Source organism: Gouania willdenowi, chromosome 22 (genome assembly GCF_900634775.1).
Source record: "Gouania willdenowi chromosome 22, fGouWil2.1, whole genome shotgun sequence".
Lineage (NCBI taxonomy): Eukaryota > Metazoa > Chordata > Actinopteri > Blenniiformes > Gobiesocidae > Gouania > Gouania willdenowi.
The window spans coordinates 12,027,226-12,043,026 of record NC_041065.1 but is presented as its reverse complement, the minus strand read 5'-3'; the positions used below and the strand labels follow the sequence as shown (position 1 = coordinate 12,043,026).

The 15,801-nt window shown below is 35.6% G+C and overlaps 1 protein-coding gene across 1 annotated transcript; it reads right to left on the bottom strand.

The window, feature by feature from the left end:
• Positions 1-1,686: 1,686 nt before the first annotated feature.
• Positions 1,687-15,272, bottom strand: hadhab (hydroxyacyl-CoA dehydrogenase trifunctional multienzyme complex subunit alpha b). The gene is made up of 20 exons (XM_028438692.1): positions 15,096-15,272; positions 12,604-12,645; positions 12,435-12,505; positions 12,207-12,340; positions 11,915-12,053; positions 11,718-11,837; positions 8,365-8,467; positions 8,166-8,288; positions 7,950-8,068; positions 7,195-7,251; positions 6,998-7,107; positions 6,763-6,897; positions 5,734-5,905; positions 5,559-5,645; positions 3,768-3,908; positions 3,539-3,607; positions 2,723-2,918; positions 2,526-2,640; positions 2,298-2,443; positions 1,687-1,992 (listed from the first exon to the last, which is right to left on the bottom strand). The coding sequence occupies exons 1-20, from the start codon at positions 15,151-15,153 to the stop codon at positions 1,847-1,849; spliced, it is 2,283 nt and encodes a 760-aa protein (XP_028294493.1). The 5' UTR covers positions 15,154-15,272; the 3' UTR covers positions 1,687-1,846.
• Positions 15,273-15,801: the final 529 nt, after the last annotated feature.

The window sequence follows — 15,801 nt, the reverse complement described above, 5'->3', positions numbered from 1 at the left end:
ATAGGAATCACAACATGTGACCTGCGCAACGAATGAGATCCAAGAACCCAGATGTAAAGAACTGATATATACACAAGTAGAAGTACTGTTACTTGATTGGAATTGTACTGAAGTATGGAGGTAGATTTGTGTCTTTATTATTCTATATATATATATATATATATATATATATATATATATATATATATCTTCAAACAATCAAAAATAAATATTTTCAATCAAACAAAATAAGTGTTCAAATGAAAAAACAGATTTGAGATTTACATTTGAACACTTTTTTCTTTGATTGAAAATGTTTTTTTTTTTTTTTTTTAATTGAAGCATTTTGTTTTGGGGTGTTTTTTTTTTTTGCATTTGGGCCATTTTATTTGTAATACATTTGTGTTTTTATTATTCAATCAAAAAAAAAAAAAAAAAAAAAAAAATCAACCAAACAATAAAAATTAAAAAAAACGTTTTCAATCAAACTGAAAATTTTCAATCAAATGAAGTGTTCACGTGCAATTATTTGCACTTTTCTTTGGTTGAAATTGTAAACCTTTTATTGGATTGAAGTGATTTTTAATTTTTTAATTGAATAATAAAGACACAAATTTACCTCCATACTGAAGTAAACGTACCGGTAAGTCATACGTAAAAAACTCAAAATATTGAAAAGTAGCTCAATTAAATATTACTCAAAGTAACAGGTACTCCTTACTTTCAACCCCCACGTTTATTTTTGGCAATACATTTTGCCACGGTTCCCTTGCATACAGTAAACATCTCATGTATAAAGAAACCAAATTTTGCATTATTGGAAATTCATTTATTTTCCACAAAGCCATACGTATAAAATATTTTTATTTATTTTTTTTTAAATACAATTACATGAATAAATTCAATAATAATAAAAAAAAAAAATGGCTGTAAGTATAGCTACATTTATGAACTCTAAACCTAAGAAAATAACCGGTATTCAATGCTGTTTTGGCACCATACATTACATCTAATCTGATTGGTCGGCTATGACGTGATACATTCCATTGTTGTCTGGTCATTTGTTTTTTTGTACTTTCAGAATGTCCGTTGATCATTTTAAAACAAAAAATTATTTTCTTATTACCAACTGGATGTAGAAACGCAACAAATTATTTTACTTTTTTTTTTTTAAAACACATGTAACATAAATTACAAGTAAAAATATACTGAAAAAAGTACAAGTTCCCATAGAAACTACTCAATTACAGCAATGTGAGTACTTGTTATCTGTTACTTTCACCTCTGCAAGAATCTGCTCCATGCCTGTGATTCATCGTCCTCAAAACCAGCACAAAAAACATTTCACACCTCTTTCATTCAATAACAAAGTTTATTTATGCTTCACATTTACACCATTGTTCAAAGCCAAGCTGAACACCTTTAATATACAAAAATGACCCAGATTCACCTCCAGACATTCAATAATAGTTAACAATTGTCAGTTTATTCCAATTATTGCATTGAACATGTCTTTTTTTATTTATTTTTTACATACAGTAATATCATTTAAGTAGAAAACCCTTCACTTTTGTCATTAAATTATGCCCAATTCACTATTTGTGAGTTAAACCTGGGTAAGTGCTTCTGACTGTATAATATAAACTAAATGAACACTTTAATTTGAATATTAAATGAGCTGTTAAATAATTTAGACTACATTTACTGTGAAGAGAGGTTTACCTTACTTTTTTTTTTTTTAAACTCACCTTAAAGTTTTATTCAATCTTATGGTAAATTTACAGTAATTTCCCCAGCTCGTGTCCAATGTTAGGCAAACTGGAGTTTATCATTTTGATGCTTTATTGGCACACGTGGTGAGAGTCGGTCACTTGTGAAACTTTTTGCTGGAATCTTTAGCGTGATCCAGCAGGAGTTGGCATGGGGAAAACTGATTCCCATAGACGGCTTCAAACTGTTGCATCTTTGCCACCAGTTTGTCAGCACCAAAACTGTCCAGAAAGCGGAATGGTCCTGAAAGTAGTGAGAGGTTTTGTTAGAATGACTAACACAAGAGAGGAAGCAAGTAACAGCAGAGCAGGTACACTAACAAAATACTCAACACTTTGCACTAGGGATGCACAATTAATCACATTTGAATGTGATCACAACTTTAGTTGCCATGATTTTTAATTTTTTTTTAGAATAGTTGATATTTAAATCTTTATTTTGCACTAAACATTTTACACATTGTTTGTATAAAAGTCGTGTAACCAGCAGATTTGAAGGAAACTCGATCACAGAAAACAACTAAAAATGATCCTAAGTTGAACTCTGACCTCCAAGGCAAGGTGGGAATCCCAGTCCAAACACAGCCCCGATGTCGCCTTCCAACGGGCCGTTCAGGATGCCTTCTTGCAAACACAGCACAGCTTCATTGACAAATCGGGAAATAAGCCTGTACTGTACATCGGAGTCTGAGGAACTATTAAAAACAAAACAAAGAAAGGGTGAAAAACAGTGAACATTAACTGGCTTTACACAGCAGTTAATAAAGGCCAACTTACACAGCAGGATTGGCTTTCATTCTGTAATTCTCCAGAATTTCTCCGATTTCTGGGTTGACTTCTTTGATTTTTCTGCCTGGCTCGTAGACATACCAACCCTTTCCTGACTTACGGCCTGGTCACCAAAAAGGATTCAAAGGGTTAATTCAAAACAATGTTATATATTGTATGGAGCTCATTAATAACTTATCCGATACCTTTAAATCCCAGTTCCACCATAGTCTTCAAAACATCCACATTTCCGCCTCCAAAGCGGGAACCAAACGCTTTCCCAAGATCCTCAGCGACATGAACCGCTACGTCAATACCAACTTCATCAACCAGTGTGGCAGCACCCACAGGGAATCCAAAGCTAGTAGTGAGTGAGTCCAGCTTCTTGGGGTCAGCACCTTCCTGTAATGTCCATGAAATACCATTTACACAAACCAGCAACTCTTCAGACACACTGAATCCTGAAACTCTAAATGTGTGTTCACACCAAATGCAACTGAAGCGACTGCAGTCACTTCAAGCGCCCCTGATGAGTCGCTTGAAGGTGGTGCTTTTTGGTTACTCCATTGCTCCAGTGAGGTCATTACCAGGGAACAGTGTGTGTGTGTGTGTGTGTTGATCCATTGATAGGGAAGAGAGAAAGAGAGAGGGTGATCACTTCTTTTCCTTCTTGCTCCGCTTTTACGGTTTAAATTTCAATTTACAGAGATATTAAAGAATGAGTTCACTGAGAATGTGTTGTGATCAGTAGTTACTGTTGTTTTCAAGAAGTTAACCACTTTAATTTTGCCCCGATAAATTGAGGAAGTTGTACAACCTCCGCTGCAGCCGTCTGCACTCCGCTCTACAGACGGTGACGGACGGGAGAGTTGTCACTTGAGGTCGTTTATAAAGTCCAGATTTTTCAACTTCACGCAAGTCACGTCGCTTGAGGGGGGATAACTTGAGGTCGCGTCATCTACATTGATTTGATTCTAGTTGCTTCAGTCACGTTCAGTGTGAAAGCACATTAAATGACTAACCTGGAGAACTCTCACAGCTTCAACCAACACGGGAGCCAGACACCTTGTTGTATAGAACCCAGGACCATCCTATCAATAAAACAATGTTCTGTTATATACACAATAATACTACTTTGTTAAAACAGACATCAATTTGCCAAAAACTCCTGTAGAATTTAAGGGAAATATAGATTTTGAACTCCCCGGTCCATCTGTGGTTAGGTGACAAATCATGTGACAAAACTCTCACCCCGACCACTATGATGACTTTGCCCTGTTTCAGTCCAACGGCCACGGCAGAGGCTGTGGTGTCCTTTGATGTCTGATCTGTTGTTATAATCTCAAGGAGCTGCATCTTGTCCACTGGAGAGAAGTAATGCATTCCAATCACCTAAGAATGAAGATACAATGTTTAGAGTGAATGGTTTTAAAAAAATAGAAAAAAAATTGTGTTCAGAAATTTGGACCACAGGAAATCTTTTCAACATATTCATGAATAAAAAAAACATTACAAATACCAATATCATGTATTTATTCTTACAGGGGTCCTCAACAGCTATATAGCTTAAGAAAACTGCATTTTTAATGTTGGAAAAAATATATTTTGGAGTTATGTTATGATGTAAGCAGAAAGAAGATTAATAAAACACTTGGTAAGGTAATTAAATAATCACAACTCTGACCAAGCACCAGTTAGCTGTTAAACACAATCACAATCAAAGGGTAAGAATACAAACCAATACAGGAACAGCTTTGTTTGTATGAATAAGATAATATGATCATGTGCCTGTAGCCTGATGTATGTAGACTACATTTCTATGTTGTCATGGGCACCATGACGGTCCATGAGCACCCTCTAGTGTTGGCATGGTAATCTGACGTATAACTCAAACCAACTGAAAACATACAGTGGGTGTTTGAAATAAGAAAACTAGAATGTAAAACCAACATTTTGTAGAAAAACCAAAACTTATTGATGTTTTTTTTAAATTTAGGATAGTAAAGTTATATTTTATAGGTGTGTCTGTTTGTACGGGACCAGCCTACAACAGCATGTTTATTTGCAACCTAGTTGACCTCCAACCTACCTAGTTCACTTACTACTTCTACATGAGGACCCTTCAACACATGAATTAAACTGCTAACCATTGAACTCAAAAGATAAGCTGCAATACCACGTGAACAACAGATAAATATGCATCAAAAAAGATCTTTAAAAATTACCAACACTTTAAAGCTGTTTCTCAAAGGGAACATATGAAAAATCTACTTTTGCTGTTTTTTTTTTTTTTTTTTTTTTTTTTTAAAATCACATGAGGTAAATTGAGTGTCCACCAGTGCACAAAATAGGAAATAAAACCATCCAGTCCTTTGTTTGTGGTCTGTGTAAGTCTTATAACACAGAAAATTGCTCCGTTTCAAATTTTCTACATTTGTGACGTCACACGTACAAGTGTTGGCAGATCAGATCATCTTAGAACCCGCCCGTTCTAATAAAAACAGCCCAAACACAAACCTGGCAATCCTGTGTTTGTGACACAATGCGACCGCTGCACAAAAGAGTGAACTATTACGTTGAATGGACTATTCCTGTAATCTCTACATGAGACGATGACAATGAAGCAACGTAGCAGCTCCAGTAAGTGTTAGAAGCTGCTGTTGCTGCACGGTTTATACACGTCACAAAACAGTGTTTTTATGACTCACAATCACAATAGCTGCTTAAATAGCCATGTGTTTTACTGTAATGTGCAGTTTTTTGATTGAAAACAATAACAAGAGTGTGTAGACAGCAAAAGAAAGTCGCTAGTGATCAACTGTTGTGTGGAGTCTGTGTGTATAGACACGCCCATTCAAACAGCTCGGTTTCAGAATTGGTCAGAAATGTGACTTATCAAAGGATAAAACTCCAGAAAACAGGCGTGTTTGAGAAAATAAACCTCAAATACTATGTTTTTGGGGTTCTTAGAACAAATGGAGATGGGTAACATAATATGTTCTTTAAAACATTGAGGTTGTGTTTAGTCTTTCCATAACAAACCTTGTCTGGTCTCTTGCTGGCAGCAGCAATGTCTTTAATTGGCAGGGCAGATGTGTTGCTGGCAAAGATGCAGTGAGGGGACACAACCTAATGAAAAAAAAACTCAGTATAAATTAAATTCCCCCATACTTTAAGAGACATATTGAAGATATATATATTATACTGTCTCACTTACAGCCTCAACCTCTTTAAGGACGGCATGTTTGATTTTAATATCTTCAAAAACAGCTTCAATGACCATGTCCACCTTCTCGAAACCTTTGTAGTCCAACTGGCCACAAAGGTTGGACAGGATGGAGTCCCGTTCAAAAGACGTAATGCTCTTCTTCTTTGTCTTATCGTTGAGCCTTAAGCAAAGCGCACAATGAACATAAACGTATGTACAGTATGTAACAATACATTTATTTCCAACAATTTGCTGATGCAATAATAAAAGAAACAATATTACAAGAAACAAAAGATTTGATGCAGATGGCCTCCCTATTGAAAAAAACCCCCAAAAAACAATTACATATATTAATGCATGCACATACTTTGTGTTTGAAAAGGAGTGGGTGGAAGTATAAACTTATTAGTCCCACCCCTTTTCCTATATTTACAGTAAACAAATCTACTTTTCAGCATCCCGTTTTCTAACCACTGCTGTTAATAAAAATTATTTTGTCTCTTTATATGATTTTGATTATAATACAGGCAAAAACATTACACTTTCAAAATTGTCATACAAAAATATTTTCTTTTAAATTGCTTGATATTTGTACACTCTTTAATATCCATTGGCAAACTGCTCCATAAATATACTGAAACACAAAAGCTTTTCCTTGTTGTCCACACACTCAGACCTAAAATGTATTTTACTTCTCAGTTTTATCTCTCAATAAAGAGCTGTTCAATAATTCATTCTTGACCTTAAATACAACTTGAATTGTTTGAAAAATGAGTAATTCTTCAAATTTAAGTAACTTTGACTTGAGGAACAAATAAATGGCTTGGTATAATCCAAATATCTAGCATTATGTTTACAGTATAGCGTATAGCTCTTTTGAAGTTTAGCTATTGACTGTAATTTTGTTTTGTAATTATTTCCCCAAACTTCTGATAAATTATCATAGACAATATATGGCCTTTGAACAGTGGTTGAAAAACAATGAGCCCTTTCATTATCACCATGATTCAATGTGATACACAATCAAAGTGCACGTACCCTTTGTAAACCTGCTCTTCTCCTCTGGCTAAACCCTGCACAGTCGTGTCCTTCAGAATCGTACGCACACCTTTATCCACAGTCACCTGGGCGATGCCTGCTCCCATCAGACCTGCTCCCAAGATGGCAAGCGTCCTCGTGGAAGGAAAAAAAAAAAACACATGCTATTAAATGACTGATTAAACATGCTATTAAACAGTGCCAAGTGCAAGTGGAATCTCTTCTATGCACTTACTTCACTTCTTTTGCAGGAGATCCAAAGCGATTCTTCTTACACGCAACTTGACCGTGATAAAGGCCGATCAGGGCCGACGACTCTGCAGTCATTGCCAACTGACCAAAATTCTGAATAGACGAGACGCATTGTGGTCATGTGAAGTAATAATATTTTTATCATTATAATACATTTGTCAGTAATGTGGAACAACAAACCTGAGACTCAGCCAAGTAACCAGCGGTGGGCCCTTGTTCCACTCCGGTCTTTACACACTGAAAAAGGAAGTTTACAGAAAGTTAGACAAATATTACCATATCAATCATATATCAAATTAAGGATACAACAATTGTTTTTTTAGATGCCTTTTCCTGTGTAATGTAAGTGTTGTTCAAGTCATTCAAATATAATGTATTGTACATTAGGTTTATGCAAAAAAATAAATACAATTTTAAAGAAAAATGTGAGTTTTTCCCTCTAAATTGTGCCGGGGTCTACTCTAATTTTCCTTATCTTGACTAAATATCAGTTTTTGTGTTGTTAGAGGTTTTTTGCAGTTATTGACAAAACAGCATCAAAAACAGCAACGTCACAGAAATGTCTTATTTCCAAGTTATTCATTATATATGCTTGGGCTGCACAAGTATGGCCAACATGATAATCCAATATTGTAATTACGATTATAATCACAATTATTAATCATATTTGCTGGTAAAAAACAGTTTTATTACACTACTTTTAAACAATATGTGTACAGTTTACAGTGCAAAATTAAGCTAGAAATACGAATTATAATGAAGTATTTTTAATTTAACCCAAGAATTTAAAATATACCAAAGGCTAACCTCAATGAGTCGTATTATAAATGTAAATATTACAGACAATCAGGTTTAATTAATCATGACAATCGTGATTAAAATTCGATTAATTGTGCAGCTCTAATACATGCTACCAAATACTGGCTTTGACTTACTTCAATGATTTTCAGTGGTGCTGGATAGAGACCTTTGCTCTGCTTCATAACTTTACCATGGACTGTCTTATAAATCTGATTCCGCACAAACTCAAAGCTCATTACGTAGTCCTGAATTTCTGTGGAAGAGAAAATAAAGTAAATAATTCACCATCTGAAAAAAAAAAAGATGCGCTAAAAGAAAAATTGTCAACACTTGGAGGCAGCGCTACTTACTCTGCATCATGCCTTTATCTTTCTGAAGAGGAATCTTCTTGTCCACAATCCCTTTGGCAAACTGAATAGCAACTTCCTCAAGGTAGTCCATCGTTCTTTGTTCTGGACTCTTGAGCCCAGGCCCTATCACAATAATTGTATAATTACTACCACTGGGAATACAAGCATGTTGGTCACATCTGGAGTAAAGAAGTGTTACCTAAAGGGTCTACAAGGTGATGAACAAGCCCCATCTTTTTAGCTTTATCTGCTCGAATATTTCTTCCGGTCAGCATCATGTCAAAGGCATTGGGTAGACCAACCTGGAGAAAGAAGAGTGTGTGACTGCACTGCTTAGAATAATATCACATGTGGAAATACACTGGTACAGGTAAACATTTTAAACCATTTATAGGAACTAACCAGATTATTATAGATAAAGGCTGAGTCAGGTCTCAGTCTGGTCCCACCATAACGACCATAGGATGAAGCACCACATAATCATGTGTATGACGTCTCATGAGTAGGGGTGTAGCATAATAATCAACTCACGGTATGATATTGGGCTCACGATACAATGTATCTTAATTAAGAGTAATAACGATCTAACAATTTTCTGTTGATGAAAACAATTTGACTGCAAAAATGGGAGGCAGTACGTGGGAGTGTTTTTGTTTCCCAAAAAAAAAATATATATAAACAAATTTACCTTCAACTGTTTTTTTTTTTTTTTTAATTATTTCTAATTCTTAAACATAAAAGTTTTGAAAGCTTTGATTCTTACGGCCGTTATACGTTGGACTTTCCATTCATAAGCTCAGTCTTTCAGTACTGAAGCAATGTTTTGGCCTGTGTGTGATTCAGGGTTGGGGTCAATTATAATTGATGATTAATTATACTTATTGCATAATTATAATTTTAAAAATCTGTCGCTGTCGTAATTGTGTTCAGATAATTTACTTTGTATTTGTAACTGCCATGAAAATTCTATAAAAATTGTCAGTTATAATTGAACACAAAACTGGGGAACCATGTTACAGTTCTATGTACAGTTCTACACAGACATAGTTAACTATATAAACATGTTTCAGATCAAGCTTCCTCATATTTTACCACTTAAAAAAAAAAAAAGAAATCGAGGGATATACTGACACAAAAAAGGCTCAGACGCCCACACCAAAAATATTGAAACCTATATTTTCATTGATTCTGAAGCCTAACAAGGAAACCAGTATATAAGAAATAAATTAAATGAGAGATATTTGCTTTTGTTGTATTTTACAGCTGATTTGGGACCCATTATCATAAGAGATCCTAACAGAAAGCTAACACAAGAGGAAGGCTAATTTTTAGTAGGTTATTTATTTCAGGCTTATTAATTGTGAATAACTGTAATTAAACTTCAGTAATTGAGAACAATTGTAATTGGCTTTGAGGATAAAAAATATTTGTAATTTTATTGTAAAAATTGCTGGTCACTGTAATCGTAATTGAACATGGATAATTGAAAACTTAAATGTAACTGAAGAATGTAATTGATCCCAACCCTGGTGCGATTCAAATATGGTTCGTGTTTGTAGCTTTTAGCTTTTCATTTTCCAATCATCATCTCAATGGAGTGTGCTCTAACTGTTATGTGGCTTTGAGTAGCAAGTCTATGGCATTATCTCTACTCTCTCAGCCTTCGCCATGGTGTCTTTCACTTTAATGCACCAAGTGGTATCCATGTGTTGATGTGACGGAAACATAAGTCACACCTGAGAGCCCTGCCCGCACTCCATGCTTCATCGCAACTTCTGTTTAGAAGACCCTTTGGTGCTCAGATGTGTTGAAATGTGGATCCTCCACGTACATATCGGTCCGTTTCCACACGGGCGCTCACTGACCGCGTTGTTTGCTCGCTTTTTCATCACAACACATAACCGATGAGTCGACAGAGCATCCATCTTGTAAACACTGCAGCGTCTGAGCTACTACGGCAAGCAAAAGGGACAAATGTCATCGCGTTTTTTAAAGTTTGTTTACAGAATTTTAAGGGTGTAAAAAAAGAAAAAAAACAATTTGGAGATATTTCGCAATATTCCACAGCGCGATTATCGTATCAATCCAAAAATGTCCAAATTTATATTTGTCATCACACTTAGCGCAATAATGTGTTTTTTTTTTTTTTCGTTAACACATGCATAGCACGTAAACGCCCGGTCACGCGGTGTCAGTGAACCACATCAGACCTTGTTAAACTAAATCACTCCCCAATACATTTTAGCTTGGAAGCTAATTGCACTTTACTTTCTTAAAACATACTGGACACTTATATAGATCTATGCGGATACTTTTTTTTTGTTTTTAAGAACTTAAAAGAATCTTTATTTATTTTAGAAAAAAGAAACTTTTTTGAAAAATGTAATCTGACAGTTTGATAAACATACCACTTGTTTTTAATATTGGTACTTGACTTACACATAGGTACCATTTAGTTGTTCTTGCATTTCATACCATTTTGTACTTGTAAAAGTGAAATTAATAGTTATTGACATCACAATGTATATCGCGATGTATATCGTATTGTTTAGTATCACAATGTATCGTATAGTGACATGCAAATCATGATTTGTATTGTATCGACAGATTCATGGATTGTTTCATGTAGGGCCAGGACAACGCGTCATCGATGACGTCGACGCAAAATATGCTTGCTGATGTGTCGTCCGACCAAAACAAAGATGGCGGCGCCAGGGAATAACAAATGAGAGTGGCTCCTCCGAGTTTCAAAAGTGCAAGGCAGCGAAGACACGCACTCGCTCGTCGAAGGCAGCTGTTCCCCATAACCCTCGTCCTTTATGCCTGGTGTGACTGGACGACAGCGCGTCGACGCGACAAGGAGGAAACACACACGCACTATTCTTAAGGTAAAAGGAAAGTTTATTTTTTGTTGGAAAAGCACTTTCTGTATTAGCGTTTGCAACTCACGTTTTTCTTAAACTCAAAATTCCAGAGTGTATTACTTTAAGTTGTTGTTATTTTCATGTGAATGAAGAATTAAAAGATGCACTTTTTCCAGTAAACTAGGCCTATGTTTTCAACATACTACACTATGACAGGCTGTCAGCTTCCACTGCCTTTTATTTTTTATTGAATGCTACTACCTCTGACTCTAAATGCATTATTATGTACTTTTATATTCTTAATTAAACTTTATTTTGGAGTTTTGAGTTGAAGAGCAGTAAACATATTGCAATGTTAAGGAATTCATGTTTTTGTTTTCATTTTAGATAAGTAAATTAACATGTATAGATTACTTTTAGTTAATTAGTGGGGAGATAATCGAATTAAACCTGAAAAATGAATTGTTAGATTAATTGATGCATCAAAGAAATAATTGCTAAATATAATAGTTTATCCCAGCCCTAGTTTTGTGAACCTTTGATTTTCATATTGCCATTTTTTTTTTTTTAAATGATCAGTGTGTTTTAAATCGCAAAATTTTGCGCCACAAAGTTGTTAAATCCCTACTCATGAGGGTTATTAAATGTTAAACTAATCATAGAAAGTATATATTCCAGTGCAGCATACCATTTTAGGGAGTCTTTGCGTTCCACCAGCTCCAGGAAGTAGACCCAGCATTACCTCAGGAGTACCGAGCACTGTTTTCTTGCTCTTTGTTGCAATCCTGTACTGGCATGCGATGGCAAACTGAAATGCAGAAACGGATAGTTAGTGAGCACATGCTTATGATCCATCTTTGTCACATGTTGAACACCCTTACAAACCTCTAAACCTCCTCCTAAACACGACCCATTAATGGCAGCGACGATTGGCTTTGGGGATTTTTCAACCAGCTCAAACATCTTCTGGCCTTCTTGTGAAAGCTTGGTCACCTCCTCTGCTGAGCTGCATGCCTGGATCATGCTGTGACAGAGGGATACAACTCCTTTAAAACTCTAATCCAAATATTATGCGCTACGAAAGCGTTAACTCACAATTGATTCAAGAATTAATTGCAAGATTACAGGAAAAAGTATAAACAAAGTTACAATATAAATGGGATTGAATGAGTCGTACTTGATATCAGCTCCTGCAATAAAGCATCCAGGCTTGGAGGAGATGAGGACGGCACTTTTAACGGCATCGTTAGCCCACAACTCATTCATCACCTCCGTCATCTCATTTTGCATTTGGATTGAAATTGTGTTAACCTAGAACAGGCGAGTAAACCAGATGATTGGGTTTGAATCATCAATAATGTGACGGAAAGGAATAATCAAAAGTCCGATGGGGGGGCTCTCTCACCTTGGAGTTTGGGTCGTTCATTCGGACAACAGCAACATCGTCCTTGACTTCATAGCTCACGTGTGTGCGTGCTATAAATACACAGGGAAGGCAATCAATGTTGTCATTTCATGAGCTAAATAAATGGTCTTAAATCTGCAAATTAAGCTATTATTAACATTATTATTACCTAGCATGGCTGGAGCTACTGAGAAGGTTCGGGACGTATTAGCTGTGGGAAAAAAAAAAGAATAAATGTGGCAAGAAAAGACAAAATGTTTTCCTGATGACCAAGAGTGGGTCTAAATGACCAGTGATGTGAATTATTGCCTATTTATTAGCATGTCATTTGTTCACTTCACTCTGTTTCCATCAATGTACACAGATATTTGCCATCTTGTCATTATTATACACATTTTTAAAAAAATCTTTATTACTTAAGTTTGCAGGGATAAAGCGATAAAATTATATATCAATAAAAAATGTAAACACATTTCTACCTACGCAAATTCGAAGATTCATAACGTAGACTCAAAGCTTGGAATGAAGGTTAATCATTGGATTTATCTGAGAAAAGGTGGAGAGCTGCATGCAACTTGTCACATACCATATCTATTAATGTACGCTTCAGATTAATTCAAATGGTTGATGCAAATGTATGCAACGCTGGTAGATCCAAATATACATAATGATAACATTCCTGATCTATGTCCAAAATGTACTGACTGTAGAGGAATACTGGCTCATAGGGGTGTGTATTACCTGGCATCTGGTGATACGATTTGTATCCTCTATCCCGATATTGAAGTATAAGGCGATTGAGATTTTTTCTTTTAATATACGACTTAAACAACTAATCTGTAAATGTGTACACCTTCATGAGAACATTATGTATGAAACATTTTATTGGCATATTTTACACTCAAAACATTGGCTTTAACATGTCATGTGCCAACAGCATAGAATAAAAAATAGCATACAATCTGCCTGTGGTTTTTAAACCAACTTTGACTTTAGTGCAACTTAACTGAGGTATATTCCTAGAACAACAAATAAATGCAGAAAGTTAGTACTTTCTTTTTAGATTTTATTGAAAACACACAAGCTGGTCAACATGCCCAGGTTTCATCATTCTTTGTGCAGATACAATGTCTCCTGCAGTGGAGAAGACTTTCCTGGTTAAATAAAGGTGGTAAAATAAATGAAAAATCAATATTGATGCATTTTGAATCGATCCGAGAATCGCACGACATATTATCGTTAATCCAGGAAGGCCATATACGCAATATGTCGCGTAATATCGCGATATATTGCCAAATGGTTTTTTTTCCCAACACCCCTATTAGCTCATTGTATGTGGTATTGTTGGAAGATTGTATTGTTATGGGAAAGAATAAGAGGTAAGGATTATTTCCAAGATATATATTTTGGACCAAATACTATTCTTATTTCAGCTTACATATATGAAAAGTGAAAAAATATTCATAAATATAATATATTGGAAGAAGAGTTATGGACCAGGCATCAGATGTTGTCAACCCTCTCACTGGAGAAGATCACCTATGTGTTGAAGGGCAGACAAAAGTATTTTTTTGGGTTTTTTTTTTTTTTTTTTTAGTGTCTCGGGGCCTTTTATGTTGTATGTGAAAGGCCTTTGAGCATTGGAAATTGTGTGATATATATATATATATATATTTTTTTTTTTTTTTCTAAATGGGCATTGTGCTGTGTTTGTCAATGTATGGTATTATGGTATGTTCTAAAATTAAATACATTTTTCTTTGGGATTTCTTTTTCTTTTAAACTTTTTCTTTTTAGTTATACATATTTGTTTACTTCAAATTTATAAAACATGAAACATGCATTAAATAATTTGATTTCACAAGAACGCATTCACTATAAAGCAAAAAGAGGAAAAAATAAATAGTTGTCATTAATTGGCAGTGATGGTATAACATTTTTAGTCTGTCTCACTACAGATCTTCCTGGGGTGTTTATGAACCCGGAAGTGAACCTTTGCACTATATTAAAAGGGTTAAACTCACTAACTCCTCCCCATTGTCCTCTATAACTATAGCTAAACTCAAACAAATTCTGTCACCAGTTTAAAAGCCGCATCTCGGTGTCAAAGCATGGCCACAACTCTATAAATGTGAACATTTAACCAGGATCATCTTGACCTCAGACGGTCTCGGCCATGCTGTACGTGATTCAGAATGAAGCGACTTTTCACCTACATTCTCCGCCTACCAGTCACACAGACATCACACTGGGCCAAATGAATGGCACCAAAACCACGTCCCATGACCCCGTATGGAACATCTTTATAAAACCCATTCAACCAGACACTTTGGTAGAAAACTTTTCATTTAGAACCTGGACTCTGGCATGTGGTTTTCTAGCATCGTTGCTAACATTGCTCCTAAAGCGTCATATGGAGACTCACACTAACGTATTTAAAGTCATTTTCATTTAGGTTTATATATATGAATATATCTTAGTTTCGTACAAACATCCAGGGGCAGTGTCATTCAAAACAGGACCTTTTATGAGGACTAGCGGCTAATCTAGCCAAGTGACCGTCTGGTTTGCACTTAGCAACACTTAGCAAACCTCGTTCTCAAGTACCACTACCAAAACTCGTTTTGCCACACACATTCATCACTAACATGTGTTCTCTACCTGCATATCTCCTGGTAGACAGTCTGGAAAGTACACCAAGGGCTCGAACGCCAGCCATGTTGGAGCGGAGGTCAGGGAGAGCGGTGTGCAGTCAAGCTAACTAGCTGCTCTCAAACTTCTCTCATTTGACAGGTGTCAGTGCCCGATCTTTTCTCGCGCCTGATCATTTCAACGCATGCGCATAGACTACGTCACTTCCTTCACACGCAACCTTTACGACAGAGCTCCTGGGACGTGATATTTCAATGTAAACTGACCATTCAACGTTTGTGGAATATTTTATTTGGAAACACATGTAAATATGTGACTGCTTTGTTAATAAAATAAAACAAAAAGACAAAAAGGAAAGAAAAAAAAAAAAACACAGCAAGACGAAATATACAAAAACAGATCAAAACACAATACACAACACTGACAATCAAAAACCAAACAGTTGATAAAATAAACACCAAAATATATCGGAATTCACTCAAAACATACATTTCTAATTCATTTTAAAAAGCAGCGTTTCAACCTTTTAAATAGTACAAGAACTGCCGTAAAATAGGCCGACCGGATGTAGATGCGTTTTGCGCATGCGTTAAAATGATCTGAAAGGATCAGGTCCGTGAAAGGATTGGGCACTAAACTGTGTTGGGTGAACGTTTTGAAACTAAAAGCTGATTGGTTTTCCAAAACATAATCTTTATTTTCCGACACTGTAAAA

What these genes read in the sequence shown, in the direction of transcription:
- hadhab (XM_028438692.1), bottom strand. Translation starts at nt 15,153, where the DNA reads ATGGCTGGCGTTCGAGCCCTTGGTGTACTTTCCAGACTGTCTACCAGG. An exon ending in AGTAGCTCCAGCCATGCTAG is followed by an intron (nt 12,506 to 12,603) that starts GTAATAATAATG and finishes GTGTATTTATAG; the next exon opens with CACGCACACACGTGAGCTAT. An exon ending in CACCACTGAAAATCATTGAA is followed by an intron (nt 7,252 to 7,949) that starts GTAAGTCAAAGC and finishes TTCCTTTTTCAG; the next exon opens with TGTGTAAAGACCGGAGTGGA.